This window comes from Marmota marmota, unplaced genomic scaffold, assembly GCF_001458135.2.
Source record: "Marmota marmota marmota unplaced genomic scaffold, marMar, whole genome shotgun sequence".
Classification (NCBI taxonomy): Eukaryota; Metazoa; Chordata; class Mammalia; order Rodentia; family Sciuridae; genus Marmota; species Marmota marmota.
The window spans coordinates 30,964,687-30,985,303 of record NW_026000229.1 but is presented as its reverse complement, the minus strand read 5'-3'; the positions used below and the strand labels follow the sequence as shown (position 1 = coordinate 30,985,303).

The following is a 20,617-nucleotide window of genomic DNA, read 5'->3' as shown; positions in this document are numbered from 1 at the left end:
GCAGTAAAATAAAACAGCATTTTCAAATTAGGACATTTAGAAACCAAGAGTTATAGCATTCATTTGGATTTGATTTGACATTAGTCTTTTGTAATCAGGCTAGCATTGACCAACAACAGATGTTTAGGGAAAAAAGACGAAACACCTAAGTCTTGCCAACACTGGGTATTTGAGGGAAAGGGGCATAAATCTTCTTTAATGAAATTTGAGTGATCCAAGACAATGACAACTTCATATTTGGAAGTATTTAAATCTGGGAGTTTATAAAGTCTCAGGATTAATGAGATCATGTTTTAGAAATGATAGTCTAAATTTCTTATTAGTAAATGAGGTTATTATGACCAGCACTCTGCCATCTTTAATGAATATAGTAAGGGACTAATTCAGATGTGTTCATTTGTTCTTCTAGTGGTTATACATATGGCACCTTTATTATCCATAAATAACAGACCCCAGAATAATTTAAATCCAGGAGACTTTATTTAGCCTCCAGAAAGGCCCCTCCAACCCCAAATCCATGCAAGAACACAAAGCCAAGGGGTAAACTAAAAAAAAGAATAGATTGTTTTATTGTGACACTTATGACATTGACCCCTTGCTGACAGGAATGACCTAGAGTAATTTTGGCATATTGCACATGCTGCGACGAAGGGTGCACTGGTAATCCTCTGGCTGCTGAGGTGGGTTCCTGGTCCTTCCCAACCTCAGTGCACATGTGGGCCAGTCACGGAAATTCCATTACCACTTGGTGTAGACATTTAACAAGTCTTTGGTCTTAATAAGCACCATTACAAACCCTCACATTAAGGGCATTATTATTCTAGTTTATAAATGTTTCAATGATAAAAAATAGCACGATTACAGTATACACACACTTAATTTACATGAAATGTATTATACTCATAACTGAGATAAGCTATTGAACTAACTTTGGTTGATTGAAATTAATGAAGTATTTGAACTGGAGACTTGCAATTTGGTTTCTAGATTGTGTAAATATTACAGTGCATTTATAAATCTAGTTTGAAAATTTACTAGCACCAAATAGGTATGATAAATGGCCAATCTAATACTTGTATTTGGAGAAGCAGAGTTTCAAAATTTGAAGAGAAAAAAAACCAATAACAACAGAATAGTCCATCAAATGAAAGCACATTCCTGTCCACCTGCTGGGAGGGACACATTGGCAAGATGGGCCAAAACCCCCCAGTGGATATACAGGTCCCAGTTTTCAAGAATCAACACATGACCAGGTAGCTTAGCTACACATATGAGAAGCCTGAGAAAGTGGTTGTTCAACTAGGGTAACCGCCTGTACCTTGCTTTTGAAATACAAGAATAGTGCCTATTTATAAAAATTTACTTGGTGAAAGACTGTACCTATAATATGAAGATTCTGATGGGGGGAGGAATATAATTCTACCTATCTATAGTTGTTTTTCTTTTAATTATTTGGTCTCTGGATGGTGAATTAATGAAGCAAAATCTGAATTTTCATCTTCAGATTATCACCCAGTTCACCACTGAGGTAGTCTTTGTCATGTCTGTCTTCTAGCTGGTCAAGTTCTTTCTTTCTGTAAAGAGGAGTACTACTGATTTGTAACGAGTAGGTTCCAGCCACTGGCTTCTTCTTGGTAAAGTGGAGGTAGCTGATCCCTTCCTTTTGGTTGATTTTAAAGAAGCCATCTTCATTTCCAGATTCAATCAAGTATCTGTTGTGATTCGTCAGAGTTGTGAGGGCTGGAAGGAGTTCTAGGATTCGGACCTTATTACTGACATGGGAAATATTGAAAGCAAAGGTGGCTGTCTTCTCAACATCCCAACTTGCAAGACTCACGTTGGCTTCTGTTTCAGACAGATCCTGGGGAGATACGAAAATGTTTTAAATTCTGTGTAAATATGCCACTTCATTCTCATATTAAAGAAAAAGGGAATAGACTTTTATGCTAATTCAAATTTCTGTCCATGTTGTACATGCTGTGGTGAAAATGCACATTCATCAAGCACTTTGTTTAAACCACAAATGTGTTTAAATTAGCACATATTAATAATACTAAAAACTGTTAAACTGAACTCAGGAAGGAAGTCATCTGTCTTTGAAGCCACTTGTATGTTTCTGAACCAGCAGTATCAGCATCACCTGGGAATCTGTTAGATGTGCAAATTCTCAGCACCACCCAGACCTACTGAATCAAATTCCCTGAATCAAATCTCCCTGCATTCCATGTTAATAACCCTTCCAGGTGATTCAGAGGCATGCTCAAGTTTGAGAACTGCTGTTCTAATAGATTATTTTCTTTCCAAAGACTAATCTCATTTCCCAAACCACAGCAGGTGGTTGTACCACTGATACTAAGAACCAGTCTCTTTTAATTTTGTTCAGTGACACACTACCACCCCCTCCTCAGGACACACCTAGGAACCTACTTCCTGACTGTGATGACCTGCTAATAGTCAATGCTTTTCACCTGGCTTCTTGCTTGCCTCTCTGGGACCACATGTGCTGGATTCTCCGGCCAGGAGCCAGAGGGCTGGGTGAATATCTGTGCATTTCCGAGTTGACTGAGAGGCTGCTGCAGCCGCAGGCAAAGAAAGCCAGGCTGCTTGAGCTCTGTGTTGTTCTTGTCTACAGTCCAAGTTCCCTCACACTCCACATGGTTCCTTTCAGTAGAGGAGCCTCTAGCTTTCAGAACTTGGCGTCCCTGTGTAGGGAGCACTATGTCACTTCGCTATTCTGCCCACTTGCTGTCCTGGATCTCAGGCCTTGTCTTTTCAGCAGACTTTGGGTGGGTGTTTGACTTTCTTTTTGGCCAGACAGAGGAAATGAGTAAGTATGTGAAAACCTTCGGATGGCCACTCCCGAAAAGAGTAAGAAACTTCAGAAAGCCTCACAACCTCTTATAAAATGCAGCCCAGAGCTCAGGGAATGTCTGGATTTTCTCCCTGGGGAGGTTTTTCACACTTTGGAGCATCCTTAGAGGAAACCACAGGAATCTGGGAAGGGTTTCCACAATAGGATACAGCAGGAGAAACCTTCTGACCTACCTTGATATTGGAGGCATCTGTTTCATTAGCACTTCTTCGTTTCCTGCCTCGTTTGGGGTAGCCATTGATCTTACACTCATAGCAAGCCTCTGGGGAAAGTGAATTGTCATCCATTTCACCACTAACAGGTGCATCTGAGCCTCCTCGGCCCATGCCCATTCCAGAAACACAGTGCCTGCATCAAAAGGGAGCATAAGCATTTTTCATTAAGACCAGGACACAAGGGATGCCATATGAGAATTCTGGAGAAGCCTGATCTGAGCACGTTGACTATTTGTCCGTTGGATGATCAGCTGGTGCTAGAACCACACCAAGGTCTTCTATTTTGGGTCTCTCATTCCCAGTCTTGTGAGTTTATTGATTTTTTTTTCTATTACATCTCAAGATGCTGTTTTGCATATTTATTTATCCCTTCATTTCCCAAACCAACCAGGGTAGGAATTTTGTAATACTTGTTCAGGGGAGGGGATACAAATTGAAAACCAAAGAAGAATGGGGGATGAAGGGAGACTAGGTTAAATATGCCTTATTTTTGTGAATCAGACTCTATGCATGTGAGAAAGGTCTTTTCCCATCTCCACCTCCAGGAAACATCAAGGACTTGGACGAATGGGCCATGTTTGGGGCATCTTGCCTGGACACTGTATTTGTTCTTCATTCTCTACTTTGACCTTGTTGTGGTTAGAACTCGTCAGTTCTCACTGCTACCGCTACTACTACTTCTACTACTACTACTACTACTACTACTACTACTACTGCTGCTGCTGCTGCTGCTGCTACTACCACCACCACTACTACTGCCCCCTGCTGGTTTGAGAAGGTTATTGTAAGTTCAGAGTGTTCCTTCCTTAGCTCTCTGTGTCTCTGGGTTCACTGTCCAAGTTCTTGGCCTCTTCCAGTGCCAGCACCACCTTTCCTTACTCAAGCCCCCAAGCAATCACTTCTAGTCTTTGACCTCTCATTTTTACTTACTCTAGGTAAGAAAGTCATAAGAAATAATTGAGGGTTAATTTAGTAATAAACTGTGAAGATGTGCAATGTGTATTACATATACTACACTATATATATAATTAGTATATACATCAACATATAAAATGCTTGAAGAATCAGAGCTTGCCCAAGTGTGGGAAACTGTTTCAAGTCATTCAAAACCACTAGGGCCATTGGCTTTGACTCATGTGAAGCTGGATAAACAAACCCATGCCCAGGAGAGATCCAGTTCAGCTGTTTTTCTTTGCCTTTCAATTATCAAAGCCAAGTTATGGAGTGAGGCTTGCATGTTTCACAAGTACCTTGTTTTGTTATTCTGCTTACTATTTCAGAGGCCACTTGGAATGTGTATTTATCAGGTTCCCCTTTCCAAATGTGTTGAAACATTTGAATGATCCTATAAAAAGTCTTTATTTTGGGGTAGAATCCACTCTAGTGAGTAGAAGCCAAAACTGTTATAAAGGGTAGATTTCTACTAATGCAGCTAAATGTAGACCAAATATTACTTATCTATTTTTCTGTAATAGTTGACCTACTCTTTACAACTAATTTTCCCTGTATGCCCTTAGGATTCAAATTACAATACCAATGAGTAAAATATTGTATTTCATAGCAATTTATAGGTTCCTACTATTTTCCACAATCTTGCTCAGGTCCAACACATTTTCTTCCTTGTTTATCTTGCAATATGAAATAATAAAACAATAAAATGCTAGAAACAATAAAATGGATGAAATGATATATGCTCATTCTCATAATGATTAAGTTATTGGGAGGTTAAATCAAAATATTCAGGCTTTGATTCTTTTCTCAGAACTTCTTTTCATATCCCAAGAGCACTACTTATAAGAAGTGTGACTAAAATCCCACTGGCCAAAAGCCAATTTGGAGTGTCACAATTTTTGCTGGGAAAAATGTTCTGGCATTAAACTATAAAGTATGAATGGACCGAGAGTCAGACACCACCACCTGGGGAATTTGTGTTCTGTTGCTGGCATCCTGTATACTTTCCCAGGAAACATTCTTTTATCTTCAAGTTTACCCAGACCCACGACAAATCACGTGCCCAGGAAATCAAGACCACTAAATCAATAATTTGGTATGAGTGTGTATATGTGTGTGTGCATATGTAACTCTGTGGGTGCTTGTGTGTGTGTGTGAATGAGGAGAGTATGCAGGAGTGCATGTAGATTTAGTGTCTGTGTGTTCCTAACTGAAAAGTGAAGTCAGAACTCTTCACAGGATAGCTAAAACTAGATGGACACCCAAGTCAGATTAATTCAGCAGGGGAAAATATCTAAACTTTGAAAACTTACCTCTAAAGTTTGAAATCATTGAGTTGAATTAAAAAATGCCTTCCCTGTTCCAACTCTCACATATACATGCATATAATTTGGTGAGACTTTCTTTTCTTTTTTTCTTGGATGACATTTATTTAGTTAGTTAGTTATGGGGAGTGAACCCAGGGTGCTTTACCACGGAGTTACATCCCAAGCCCTTTTCTTCTTTCCTTTGTTTTACTTTGAGACAGAGTCTTGCTAAATTTCTCAGACTGTCCTCCAACTTGTGATCCTCCTGCTGTAGGCTCTTTAATTGCTGGGATTATGGCATGTGCCACCATACCTTGCTAAAATTTGGTGAAATTTTCTACCTGGAAAATACCTTAATTACTTCAACTCAATGTTTAATGCTCAGTTGATAATTTTTAATATAAATTCAAATTTATATTATCTGGACTAGTTCTCTGTATGACTTATCCTCGGGGGAGCTGGACAAGAGGGCATCCGAAGCTAGGAGGATCCTGCCTGCCCCAGCACAAGGGTGGGCCAACAGTGGGCAGCCTGAGTCCAGTTGTGCCATGGAGAGAAGAATAACTTCCCAACAAGATCTGAAGATCAAGAGAATGGGACTGAGAAGTCACACAGTGAGAAATTTACAATACAGTTTCCTTGGTTCGATGTTCTAGACATCTTCAGAAATCCAGATGCCTCCTTACAAATAAAATAACCTAAGGGAACAAACAGTATGGTTCTCCTCTCATGAGACAGGCAATGTTGAGTTAAATATACTCCTATGGTATGAATACAAGCATTGTCAACCAGGAGGAGTAGTGCTTACCCTTGGCCTATTCGGAAGTAACCAGGTGGACAGCCACACAGGTAGCCACCCTCGGTGTTAGAGCAGCCATAACTGCAGGGGGCCTGTGAGGAGCCACATTCATTGATGTCTTGGCAGCCCCCACTGAACTGTTCGTACTGGAAGCCAGCAGGACACATGCACTTGTAGCTTCCCAGGGTGTTGTGACAGGAGGCTCCTCCGCAGATGTGAGCACTGAGGCATTCGTTTTCATCTGCAGGGAAAACAAGAAGACAGGGATGTGTGACACTGACCAGAGATTTCTAATGAGGGGTCTGGGCCAGGCCACTATGGCTGGCCACTGGCCTCCAGCTAAGCTCTCAGGAGGGGAAGGCAGGCAGGGGTGGCCAGGGTGGAGAGAAGAACAACAGAGCAAGATGTGGACGTGGATGCGGCCTCTTGCCATGTCATGACTAATTGTGGCAGATGAGGTCTAAAGTGCTGGGAGGAGAGGACTGGAGGATGGCATTCTGAGGAGCAGCAGACTCCAGTTCTCATAGGAAACTAACACTAGTATGTTCTGCTCCATGCAAACATCCAGTAAGGAATGTGGGGCTGGTTCACAGCTCAGATTCAGGGTCCAGGGATGTAATGGAAGGAAGAATTTGTGTAGTTCTCTGTACTCTTGCTTCACAAGTGCCCAGCAATGGGACAAGTATCTCAAAAGCAGAAACAAAATATTTCCCTGGAGGTTACTCTTTCAGCCCTCTTTTCACGGGATGTGCAGCATTGGGGAGGGCTATTATTCTGCAGGAAGTGTCCGCCCCATTTGGACTTCCTTTTCAACAATCCGCAAAAGCCCTTAGGTGCTTGTTCTTGAGATGAATAGTGCCTTCTGGTATGTCTGTTCCCATCTCTGAGTGGCACACCCCACTGCATCCAAACCAGCCTCCTTCCCCGACTGTCTGAACCATGTTGAAAGTTATTTGAGGCTGGAAGAGATTTGGTGCAGACTTCTGGAGCAATTAACTGTGGGAAACCCACAAGACAGACAGATGCTGCAGGACTGGATACCCACAGCGACCTGCCAAATCTGGTGGTAAGAAGAAGGGAAAATAATCTAACATTAAAAAATTCAACTCAAAGGAAGAAAACTGAATTTCTCATTACTTCCAATTTATACTTTTTTTGAAATCTCCAATACAGTTTTGTAGACCTGCCTTTGTAGGGCAGGTTGGAAACTTGCTGGTAAGACATTTCTTAATTGCTCCAGCCCATTTCCAAGCACATGTTCATGTGACTACAGGTAGATTGGATTGCTCTTCACTTAGTGAATATTTGCTTAGCAAGAGGGGAAGGAAAAGAACCTTATTAGATACCCACTGACCAACAGATAAGATAGTAGGTGTTTCACACTCCTTTAGGCAACCTTCCTACAGTCCTGAGAGGTGGGGGTCCTATTCCCTGTTCTATAAACAGAGAAGGTAAGGTTTAGAGAGCTTCTCCTGATCTCACAGCTGGTTGCAGCAAGGCTGAGATTCACAGGCAGCTGTTTCTGGCTGTGAAAGGTGATTTTCTTCACACCACTGCTACTCTCAAGAAACTCGCTCACATTTAAATTGGTGCTGCCTTTCTCCCATAATTAGCTTTACCTTCTTTGCTAAGGCATATTCATCTGTAATGGAAAAAAATACCCAATAAATCTATTTTTATTCTTTTTTTTTAAGTTAGAACATAGGTGAGTAAAAGTGGTGGGGGCAGGGTGCTTGATTGTATCTTTTCCTCCTTCCCTCTGCCCCTCCAACTATGGGTGTGTGAGCCTGACTATATCTGTTTGAAGATCCTCTGTATCCAAGGATTCTAAAGTCCCCCACCTGAGGCTACAGGTTTCTAAAATATAAATAGTGGAATGGGCCACTATCTGTGTTCCTTTTCCCCTAATTTTAAATTAGGGATGAGATGTGTGATAGAGGCTCATGAAGACCACGGGCACTAAGCCCTCTGTCAGACTCCAGGGCTGAGGGTGTTTTCTTGGGTAGAGAGAAGCCCTGGCCTGGCCCTCTTTTCCCGGCTCCTCCAGGGCACACTCTCAGGAAGCTGATCTTTGTGGAGTGTCTACAGCTCTGTTTCCTTGTCCTCCACTCTGGATTGGGCTCAGCCATGTGTTTCTTGCTGGGACCCTGACTGATAAAGCCTATAAGGCATGGGTGGACAAAGGGGAAGATCTCTCAATACATCGCTCAGTTTATTCTGCTTTTTGACAAAAGGCAAAAGGACCATTGGTTAGAAGTTAGGGGGAGGGAAAGTTTGTCCCTTATAAAAAAGACATTTCTAAGTATTAAAGTTGTCTGTATCTAGATTGGGCTATCTGGGGAGAAAATAAGTGCCTTTCAAAGTGGTCTTCAGGTCAAACTGGAATGATGAGGAGGCTGGAGAGGGGTTTATATGTTAGGAAAGAGGTCAGACTAGATAATCTCTGAGGTTCTTCTTAATTTAGAGCCTTTGTCTGTGTTATTACAAACACTCATCCCAACCAGGAACTCTCCTCCTTCCCTTTCATAATTTTTCTATCGTATTTTACTTTTTTTTTCCCTCCAGAGAATTTAATAAAAGTGTAAATTAAATTTACTGATCTGGCTCAGAGAGTTGTGACGGAGTGAAGCACAGATTAAGATAAGAAATCGGCAGATGTTCAGTGTTTACAGCTAGAAAACCTGTTCACCAAACCTTCTCATCAATATCCACACTCCTCAATTTGGTGAATGTGTTCTGCATTTTTTCAACCTTTTTCATCCCATGTATCCAGGGGCAAATGGCTCTGCAGGGAATTTTTCTACACTCTGAAATATTTGTCTTATTCTTTCATTTGGTATTTCAATTGATAAAGGGTCTGTTCTTTTTATAAAAAAGAGACAATTCTACTTTTATTGAAACAGCATTAGGGTCTCTGAAAACTACTTCACAAAAGTGAATCAATAGCACCAGTTTGACCTCTACAATTGGAGGCTCCAGTATCAGCTCAGAGTGTAAATTAGCTGTGGTATTAGGGAGTACCAGCAGGAAAAACTCAAATGCCTGATCAGGTTCTTTTTAGTAAATTTGTCTAGGGCAAAATGGGCTGACTCCAACTGCAAGCTTAAAATTTGGTATTTGCAATGAAATCAGTGGCACTTTTCTCCAAACCCAGGCATTGGGGAGAGTGAACCTGAGGACAGATAGGAGTGAGATTCAGGTGGGGCTGGTGCAACAGATCTGTTCTGTTCTGCATGGCTCTTAGGAAGCCATTCTAAGCCCAGGGCAGTACTCATTCTGGAGAACTCTAATTCTTGAGATTTATGAGGTCAGTTTGCTTTTGGGGGGACATCAGGATCCCCAAACTTCTTCCTAATCAACTTATTCTTTCAGATCATCCAGCCAGGAAATGATCTTCATAGGACCAAAACAGATTCTCCAGGCAACTAGGGCAAAGCCTGACGGTCTCTAATATCCCTGGACTAAAGTTGTCCTCTTTAACAATTTTCCTTATAGCTCCAAATTTGTTCAAGCAACCTGCATAACGATAACAAAAAGGCTCATATACTGGGTATCGAATCAATGAAGTTCACTCTGAAGTTTTGTGAGCAATGTCAGAAACTGCTGATCCAAATCAAAGACCCCCACCTCCACCATCCTTAAGTTGATAATGAACAAAGATGTTTTTATTAAAACCGGATTGCACAGACAGTTGTGTAATCTAAACTCTTCTAGCACTGGGGCCACTTAGCCAGCCCACATACCTCTCTGAAAAACTGTCTCCTACAGAATCAAACTAGATGAGAGACAATTTGGTAAGTGAAAACACACTAAATATGTCTTCATTCGGGGTAAAGTAGAACATTTGCCCAGGAAGCAATAATTTCTCGAGTTTTTGCTAAGGAGGTCTCTGTACCTAAGAATGCATCAGCTAGAACAGGTCACCCAAGCACCAAGCTTGTGGTGGTGCTCCTAGATAACTTGCTGAATGAAAAAATAAGTGACCATGGTACTTGAAAGTTAAAGGCCTTGGGTTCCAGACATGTCATAAAAGAACAAAGACATCTTATTCCTTCCCCGAGCTTCTGGATCCTCATTAGTTAAACCAAAGGGCTTGAGCTAGATCATCTCTGGTGTCCTTCTGATATGTATTAAGAGTTATTTTCCCATGATATTGTGGAATCAAAGATTGTATCATTTCAACTTAATGAGGGAGTCTGTTGATCTCCCTTAATTATCAAAAGAATTTAGCCATCCTGAAAAAATTCTGTCTCTGCAGTTTGCTTTCTGCCTCAAGGATGCGTAGGGCTGAACAGAACTACTTCCGTTTCTTCAGGTCAATGAGTCACCCAAAATAGCCTCTGGCTGATATTTCAGTCAGAAGTAGAATTTGTTGGCCTCTGATATAAAGAGAATGCAAGTGTTCTAGAAGGCCCCAGAAAGGCAGGGGGGTGTTCATAGTCAAGGAATTCTAAGGACATTTCATTACAGATGCTTTCAAAGCTACTTCATCATAATATTTTTTCTTAGTTTGCTATTTTGCAAAGACTGTTACTCCCCTTTGGTTTTAATCAGGTTAGGGCAATTTGAAATGAGTACTTGTTGCTTCAATAACCAAACAAAGGTTTTCAGAAAGAGCCAAGTTTGCCTCATAGAAGTTGAGAGTGATACACTGAAACAAGTAAAAGTAGAAGCTACTTGCCGACACACTGGTTCCACTGGTAATGCTGAAGGTAGCCCTGGGGACAGCTGCACCTATAGCCTCCAATGATGTTCTGGCAGCCATGCTGGCAGCGGTGGTTGCCTTCACACTCATCCACATCTGAAAAAGAAGTAGAGTTGACTTTAAGCCACATCAACATCGATCTCGGAGTCACTCTCTGAAGCCACAGGTATGTGCATGTGGAGGTGAATGGCAATTCTAGTGAGAATCTGTTTCCTAAAAATTATTCTACCACCCAAAACTTCAAAATATCTACTATAGAGCTTTTAATAAGTCTAAGAAGTAAAACATTCAGGGATTCCCAATAAAGTCTACAAAATAAAGATCATGATGAAATTTGTGCAAAGCTCAAAGCATTCTGTGGGACAGCTCTATACATTATTTGTGTTTCCTTACCTGTACTAGAATTAGAAGTCAAAAGGTGTCAATGCAAAAATAAAATCCTAAAAATGTCATTTAAACTTTTAATTACCTATTAGTAGAAGAGTTATTCCTTATATGTTTAGTGCACATTGGGGGAATTCCTTTATGGCTCAGGACACAATAACCAGGAATCTAGCTATTTTTCTTGACTGAGTTATTCCCATTAGATCACATTATTAACTTAGCAGAAAAGTTTTGTTATACCTAGGAAGAGTATATTATAGCTGGGCGCCATGATGCACGCTGGTAATCCCAGTGGCTCAGGAGGCTAAGGCTGGGGGATCACAAGTTCAAAGCCAGTCTCAGTAAATTAGTGAGGCCCTAACTGAGCAACTGAGACTCTGTCTCAAAATAAAATACAAAAAAAAAATGGCTGAGGATGTGGCTTCAGTGGTTGAGTACCCCTGGGTTCAATCCCTAGTATAACAAAAGCATGTTATAAACACAACCATGCATCAATCTCTAAGGTACGGGACCTATGCAAACCAGGCAAAATGTTGCCAGCTTCAGTTGGGTGCTTCCCCTGAGCTCAGCCCTGACATCTCATAGAAGATGACGATTGAAGGTGGTGATAGCCACATAGTCCCCCTCCACAAGGGTCCGCCAGCTACACGCAACTGAGGACTCCACCCACCTTCACAGCTGGCACCACTCTGGTCAAGGGAGAATCCCCGCTGGCATTCACAGGTGAAACTTCCAGGAGTGTTCTGGCAAATGCCCTTAGAGCCACACAGGTTGATGTCGGAGGTGCATTCATTGTTATCTATGAGAAGCAGAGGGAGAAAACAGGATTAAAATTCCCCAAAGTGCTCTTTGTTCTGTTTAAAAGAAAAGAACAGGGCTGGGGTTGTGGCTCAGTGGTAGAGCACTTGCCTAGCACATGCAAGGCCCTGGGTTTGATCCTCAGCACCACATAAAAATAAATAAATAAAATACATGTATTTTGTTCAAATACAACTAAAAAATAAATATTAAAAAAAGGAAAGGGACACAATGATTTAGAATAGGCCAAATAAGACCAATAACCCTTATATATGTCCACACACACACTAACACATTTTTCAATATTTTTGTTTTCTTATTCCAACAGCAGAGGAAATAGAAAATAATCCCTTAAGTGAATAGCTATTATTCACACAGGGCTCTTTTCTTTTCCACTTACCAATGCAGGCAGTGTGGTGCTGGGTAAATCCAGGAGGACATTTACAAGTGAAGCCACCAATGGTGTTAACACACAGGAACTGGCAGTTGTGCTGCTTAGTAGCACACTCATCAAGATCTACAAGAAAATGCAAGATGGCATTGGAGTTGGGCTGACCACACAGACAGCTGCCCCTAGGTAGCAGCCCTAAGTTTTGATTTGTAATTCTTACATGACACTGGCCAGAACACAGCCACAGAAAATGGCTAGAAATAACCTTGGTGATAAGACATTGAAAGATAAAACAAGATTTCAATCTAGACAAAATAAATAAATGAATTAATTAATTAATAAAAAATAAGATAGCTCTTTGTGTGACCCAAGGATAACCTAATTCCCTTTAGCAACGTAGGAATTTTTCAACAAAGGAATTTCAAATACATTCTAACATTTTAAACAAACTAGAAAGCGAAGGAAAAACTGATCCTGAAAAATTTCTAGAGCATTGAAAAGATGCATTTAAGTTGAAACATAAAAAGAAATGTTGAGGCTGGAAATTAATTTGTTTAGCCCTTTTCTGTTTGCTGTTTTTAATCTACTCAAATGAAGTAGTCAAAAATTTCTGACTTCTTTGGTTAGGGATTCTCCTTTGGATAAAACAAAATTGAGCAATCCAGAAGGAAATATGGGAAAGGGAAAAACAAAAACAAAAACAAAACCCTCATCTGATATGCTAAGAGCACTTTAGAAAATGCTGACTACAATATTTATTCAACATTATTTCTCATCTCATAAACTTCCTCTATTATAACTGGGCTTCTCTCCTCATAGTCTCAACTTCTAGGCTCATTTTTAACTGCAAAAGTATTTAAAAATATCTAGCTTTTAATTGAATTTTAGTAAATTTTAAAAATTATTTTTTGTTTATACATAATAGCAGAATGCATTACAATTCTTATTATACATATAGAGCACAATTTTTCATATCTCTGGTTGTACACAGTTTTTCATATCTGTTTGTATATACAGTATGTTCACACCAATTCGTGTCTTCATACATGTACTTTGGATAATAATGATCATCACATTCCACCATCATTTCTAATCCCCTGCCCCCTCCCTTTTCCTCCCCCCCTCTGCCCTATCTAGAGTTTGTCTATTCCTCCCATGCTCCCCCTCCCTACCCCACTATGAGTCAGCCTCCTTATTATCAGAGTAAACATTCAGCATATGGTTTTTTGGGATTGGCTAACTTCACTTAGCATTATCTTCTCTAACTCCATCCATTTACCTACAAATGCCATGATTTTATTCTCTTTTATTGTGAATAATATTCCATTGTGTATATATGCCACATTTTTTAATCCATTCATCCACTGAAGGGCATCTAGGTTGCTCCCATAGTTTAGCTATTGTGAATTGTGCTGCTATAAACATTAATGTGGCTGTGTCTCTGTAGTATGCTGATTTTAAGTCCTTTGGGTATAGACTGAGGAGAGGGATAGCTGGGTCAAATGGTGGTTCCATTCCCAGTTTTCCAAGGAATCTCTATACTGCTTTCCATATTGGCTGCACCAATTTGCAGTCCCACCAGCAGTGGATGAGTGTACCTTTTTCCCCACATCCTCACCAACACTTATTGTTGTTTGACTTCATAACTGCTGCCATTATGACTGGAGTGAGTGCAAGAATTAAAATGAAGAATCAATAAATGGGATGGACTCAAACTAAAAAGTTTCTTCTTGCAAAAGAAACAATCTGTGAGGTGAATAGAGAGTCTACATCTTGGGAGCAAATCTTTACCCCTCACACATCAGATAGAGCACTAATCTCTAGGGTACATAAAGAACTCAAAAAGCTAAGCACAAAAAAAAAACAAACCAACAAATAATCCAATCAATAAATGGGCCAAGGAATGAACAGACACTTCTTAGAAGATGATATTCAATCAATCAACAAATATATGAAAAAAATGTTCATCATCGCTAGCAATTAGAGAAATGCAAAGCAAAACTAAGCTTTCATCTCACTCCAGTTAGTAATTATTTTTAAATAGCTGTGTATTCAGACATGCTTTGTCACAAATTCAGCCACCAAGCACCCACCTCTCAGAGGACTGACTGTTGGAGCTGCAGCTCAGTTCTAGGTCTGTTAGTGACTGCATCTGCTCCACTGTGCCTACATCCTGGCTTGTGTGACATCTGGAATGGACCTGCCCTGAGAGAACCTCCCCATGCTGTGCTCCATGAGTCAGAGAGGCTGACCCATGTTAAGGTCTCTCAGAACCCATGGACCAGCTTCCCCTCTCTTGGGCCCTAGGAACCTTGCTAAAGCAACATCACACATTCACTGATGCTCACCTGCACCAGGTGAGAGAGGAAACTCTATGATTTCTTAAAACAATGCAACTTCATAAAAGTGACACAGTTAAGAACAGCAGCACTCTATCTTTTCCCTCCTCCTTTCCTCTTAACTGGAGCCCCCCCTTTCTTTTACAGAGAAGATGCTCCCAAGTCCTTCTAGCTTCTTTCTTTGCAATTTCAATGGGATATATGTCTGTACCACTTATTTTGATTTTTAGTCAGCTATGTTAAGTATGTGGAGAAATTTGGAATTTAGGAGGAAAAGGGGAGAAAGGACTTATCTTGTAAATGGATGTGTAAAAATCATATAATTGCTTTCTGCATTCCTAAAGCCATAAAGAGGGATTTACTGATGCTTTTTTTCCTTTGTGAAAGAACATAATGACCACTATGCATTTAATGTCCATTCGTGAATCTCTTAATTGCTAGGAACTTTTTGAGGATTTTGTGCCACTGAGGTTATGAAAATGTTGAAAATTTATTTTGTTACAGATAACACACTCAATGAGAGGTATTCTTTCCCTTGAATTTGTTTCATTTACATGGATAAAATTCTGGCTCTGAGTTGTAACCTCACATTGCCTGGGACTCGCTGATCCATAAAAGAATGAGTTCCATGTTTGAGAAGAATAAAACTAGGAGCAACTTTTCATTTAAGATGGTTAGAATTTTTAGTAGGTCTCTCAACTTCCTTTCCTAAAACTATAGGATTATATAGGATTTGTGCTGTACAGGACAGTCTCACGCAGTTGCCCTTTATTTCATCCTCTCACATGCCTCTTAACTCAGACACAGGAAAGAGGTCCAGGGCCCATTTCTCACTGCTCTCAACCCCAACTCCACCCCATCCTTTATCTTCCCTTACTTCTCTGGGAAAATGCAATAACTCTTGTTCTACCATCAGGTCTACGTTTCTTTCTCCAAACCCCTCATTTCCCAAATATATCCTTAAGAATAACTCATTTATGCCACTCACTCAATATGGAGTTCTTATTGTTGAGGAAGATATTTACAGGAATAAATTTACACAAAAAGAATTTGCAAAGGGTAACTTCTAGTGGAGAAGGGATTCCTGCCCCGAGTTGTGCTGTTTCTTAATTTTTATCCTTCAGGTAAGCTCCTAGAAGGCAGGAATGGTTTTCATTTGCAGAAAAAATCTGGACATGGTGTTTAATTAATCAGGCACAATGTCTTCTGGGATCGTGGCACTGATTATTCTAAAGCTGTACTTTGCTGGAGATTGAGACTATACAATTTTTGAATAATTAAGACAGCATAACTGCAATAAATAGAAAGCAGAGAGGAGGTAATCAATTAAGAATCGGCCTCAACAGAGAGTCTTAGAAAGAGGTTATAGCCATCTCTGAGACTCACATGAATGGCCCCTGGGAATTTAACAAATATATGAAAAAATGTGCATCATCGCTAGCAATTAGAGAAATGCAAATCAAAACTACAATTTCATCTCACTCCAGTCATAATGGCAGCTATTATGAAGACAAACAACAATAAGTGTTGGCAAGGGTGTGGAGAAAAAGGTTTACTCATCCACTGCTGGTGGGACTGCAAATTGGTGCAGCCAATATGGAAAGCAGTATAGAGATTCCTTGGAAAACTGGGAATGGAACCACCATTTGACCCAGCCTGTAGTATGCTGTTTTTAAGTCCTTTGTCTATACACAAAGGACTTAAAAACAGCATACTACAGGGACACAGCCACATCAATGTGTATAGCAGCACAATTCACAATAGCTAAACTGTGGAGCCAACCTAGATGCCCTTCAATAGATGAATGGATAAAAAAATGTGGCATATGAATGGCCCCTGGGATGATTGTGGGTGTCCAGTGAGGTGGATGCTGCCACTACTCCTCTGCAACCTCCCTCTCTTCCTATAAAGGCACTACCCCCAGGGAAGAACCTCTTGCTTATAGAGCAGAGGTCTTTTGGCTTGTCTATGGATTCCTCCTAGGCACAAGGAATGGGATGATATGGCAGGTGAATGGGCAAGGGGATCAGGAAGGGCAAATTCTACTTTACCTTTGCAGCTTCTTCCATCCTCTTGCAGAATGTAGCCTTTCGGACAGGAACACTGGTAACTCCCTTCTGTGTTTTTGCAGATAAAATTGCATGGTTTGGGAGCCTGGTTGCACTCATTCAGATCTATGGTTAAAGAGATACAGTGTGACTGCCCATCTAAACAGACGTCTAAATGTTCAACATTTACAGGGTTTAATAAAGAAATAAACTCCGTGTTACCTTTGATCACGGTCCTACCCTTTCCTATGAAATAACACAGTTTGTTAAGATTTTTAGTTGGGGAATTTTCCTTTTTTGCCATAATCTAAAATTTCCACTCAGGAAAAAACCACCAGAATTTGTGATAGAGGATAATTCAATACTGGTCTTCTATCTCAACTTTAAAGATTAATACTAATTCTTATGTCATGAAACTTAAAGCCACCTAGAAATGTTGAAATATGGTTGTCGGGGGCCACCCTGAACAGGAGCTGAGCACACCCTCTTAGCCTTGAGTAATGGGCTTGTGGAACTGCACTGCACACAGTGCGAGGGGAGGCAGGTGGGCCTCACCTTCGATAGGCAAGGAAGTGCAGTTCTTGGAGTGGGCATCAACCAATGGGACTGCGCTACACCCCTGTGTTTGCTGTAACACAATCCCTTGCCTTATTTGGGTGGAATTTTCTATCCAATGTCTTTCCCCTAAATAAAAACAAGGGTTTGGGGTGCACTCACTCTCTTGCCTCTTGCCTTCCCTGATCCCCTTGCCCTCCAGTGTGGGAGATCAGGTCTCAGAGCCATCTTTGACCCCTGAAAAAGGTATTTCTGTGTTTGTGTGGTCTTTTTGTTGCCAGCCCAATTCACATGGAGTGACCCTGCCTGCGCAGGATGTGGGCGATATATGGTTGTTCATAAAACCTTTTGTTTCCATGGAAATATTTGAGTAGCATCTTTATTTTCTGAAAGGACTCTGTATTTGTGAATTTTCTTCTTGAATTGTAAAAAGTCCATAAAGTTTTCTTTCCTTCTTTGTATGTGAACAATGGATTTGAATGATTTGAGTTCTTTGGATTTTGTTTAGAGCACTCACCGACACAGGAAGTCCCAGTTATATCTGGAGTATAGCCAGTTTTACAGATACAGTGATATGATCCTCTGTCATTGACACATTCTCCATTTCGGCAAACATCATGAATAACCTTGCATTCATCAATATCTGTAAGTTAATAAATATAAATTTAAATAATAAAGATATTATTATTAAATAGCCAGCATGACTATATAGGGGTCACTTCAGTATAAATTCTAACAGATTGTGTTGAATTTATATTATTGTCCTACCAAATTAAACCAAAGGGATGACAGCATAAATTACATATGCAATAGTGGTTATATTGAAATGCAGACTAATATCTTCATGAGACCATTGTGACAAACTAATCAGGCTAGAGGAAAACTTTTAAAAATAATTGCTCTTCTAAATTTATATTGTTTTTCTCTTCTGGACCCCTCAAACAACGCCCCACTTAGACACATGGGTTTTTTGCTGTCCTGTGCCATCAAGCTTGCCCACTGCTGACACGTCATAATCAAATCACAGCAGTGGGCCCTTTTGATAGGGAAACTCCATTCCCCCTCTAATACTGCATGTTCAGAATAAAAAAGAAAATTCTTTTACATTCTCCCTGTTGTGTTTGAAGTTAATTCTGAAGAATATCTAATTATGTAATATTGGGGAAATGAGATAAACTTGCTTCCTTTGGTGAGGAAGGAGATGAACCAGGGCTCTGGGGTGGAGGAGAGACTCTTATTCAGGGCTCCACCCGTTGACACGGTCAGTGTGCATTGCTGAGCATTAAAGCCACTGTTCTTCACCTTTTGACCCATCTTTCTCCTTCCTGTGTGGTAGGGTGCCAAGACAAGTAGTTTGCACACGAGTTATCAGTCCCTGATGGCCAAATAACCATTCTATATCAATGGCTGGGTGTGCCTGACCTTTCCAAGTTTACTCTGAAGTGTCATTTAGCACACTCTCTTTGGTCTCAGGAAATGAGTCTTTTCCACCACCTCATTTTGACATCCTCCAAAGAAGCATAAATTGCTTTTGGGCACTCCATCCTATCTGTCCACTTCTGTCTTTTACCACACCCAGTTTCACTAGTCAGCTTTCTGCCACATCTTTCTAACAGAAAAACAAAACCTTTTAAAACTCTTTTCTTTCTTGAAAACCTACAATTTCCTCCTCCCAAGGAGCTCAGTAAAACAAAACAAACCCAGTAAAAAACAGCAATAACAATGACAAAAAAAAAAACAAAACCCAACTCTCATTTTCTCAGTCCTTTTATGAACTAAGAACCATTGCTAAACATGGAAATATACAGTAACAGGCCTGAGACACTGAACAGCCTCCTTACCTCCTCCTGGTTGAAGCAGCTTGTGCTTAAAGATGCAATTGTGTCTAACTGCTGGCATAATGTCATTATTTATAATTTTGATGCTATATGTTTTAGATAATTTTATGAGTCAAAATACATATTTATTGGTGGACTGGATTTAACAATCCCATATGTCAAAAGATTTATCTAAAAAATTACCTGAGTAACCTACAACTGATTTACAGAAAACTTCTATTTAAATAGTTGAAGATTCTTGCTATGCAGAGGCAGGGGTCCAAGCACACACAACTTCATCTAGTGGACCACTGACACTTTGGCAAATGAACTTGAATGTCTAAAACACTATAATGAAGAGTTCTTGTTAATCTCAAATAAGCAACTCAACCTAGGCCCCATATCATAGATTACACATTCTCATCTGTATTTCACAGAGAAATAGTTTCCTTGAAAGTACTTTTGCATGATAAATCAAGTACCTGCTCCATTGGTCATGAATCCTCGGCCATGGGGACAGAGTTTCTTGAAAGCCACGGTGCCCTGGAAAGGGCAGATCTCACAGTGGGGACCCCAACCTCTCCCTCCGTCACAGCAGCACTCAGACTTGGTAACGGGGTTCCTGTTGCTCGAGCCGATCTGACACATGTTTTGCAGCACCTCTGTGAAGCAGTACCCTTCCCGGTTGTCTGGAAGGTACATTATGTAGCAAAGAGGATTTAGAGAATTTTATGAGCATACTCGGGTTTTAAGAATTTGGTCAGATATAAAAACCAAAAAGAATGTAACACTTTACCCTGGGCAAGAAGGGGCGAGAAGGGAAAGCTGGAGACAGCAGTGAGAGAGAAAGGATGACGTCTGAAGGAAACAAGACAAGAAATTCAGTAAATTGGCAGAAAGACATCGGCCTAGACAAGCTTATAACTCTATGTGCTCCCCAAAAGATGGAGAAATAGCCATAATAGTCATGCTATTGCAAGAGGGGCAGAGAAACTTGGAAATGGAGGCTGGTCACCAAGGGCTCAACAAAGGCAGCCAACAAAGAAATTCCAAGCAAGTGATTCAGTGATACAATTAGTAAAGGAAGAATTTAGCTGCAGGGTGGTGCTTAGCCCAGGGGACAATCACAGTCACTAAGTCATCTCCAAAATATGAACATTTTAACCCTTCCTCAATTTTGACATTTTCTCTTATTTTCCAAGCAGAGACCCGGGTCTCAAGCATCCCAGTGTGGGGTGGAGGTACTCACCCAGGCACTCATCTTGGGTGGGGCTGGGGGTGAATCCATCATTGCACTCGCAGGTGTAGCTCCCCAGGGTGTTGAGGCAGCGCCCGTTCTCACAGATCCCTGGCTTGGTCTGACACTCGTTCTCATCTGTTTGGTTTCGTCAAGGGCCCAAAACAAAAAGAGTCAGCTGACTGTTTTATAGAAAGAT

At 40.6% G+C, this 20,617-nt stretch overlaps 1 protein-coding gene across 1 annotated transcript in view; it reads right to left on the bottom strand.

Moving 5' to 3' along the window:
- Positions 1-541: 541 nt before the first annotated feature.
- The window catches only part of Fbn1 (fibrillin 1), a 228,871-nt gene continuing 208,795 nt past the window's right edge, over positions 542-20,617 (bottom strand). The window contains exons 56-65 of the mRNA XM_048793250.1: positions 20,431-20,556; positions 19,664-19,870; positions 17,882-18,007; positions 16,813-16,935; positions 12,432-12,548; positions 11,904-12,032; positions 10,826-10,945; positions 6,154-6,385; positions 3,046-3,220; positions 542-1,861 (exon numbers count right to left, since the gene is read on the bottom strand). Of these exons, the coding sequence (XP_048649207.1) occupies positions 1,472-1,861; positions 3,046-3,220; positions 6,154-6,385; positions 10,826-10,945; positions 11,904-12,032; positions 12,432-12,548; positions 16,813-16,935; positions 17,882-18,007; positions 19,664-19,870; positions 20,431-20,556 (1,745 nt within the window). The 3' untranslated portion in view covers positions 542-1,471. The remainder of the gene's footprint in view (positions 1,862-3,045; positions 3,221-6,153; positions 6,386-10,825; positions 10,946-11,903; positions 12,033-12,431; positions 12,549-16,812; positions 16,936-17,881; positions 18,008-19,663; positions 19,871-20,430; positions 20,557-20,617) is intronic.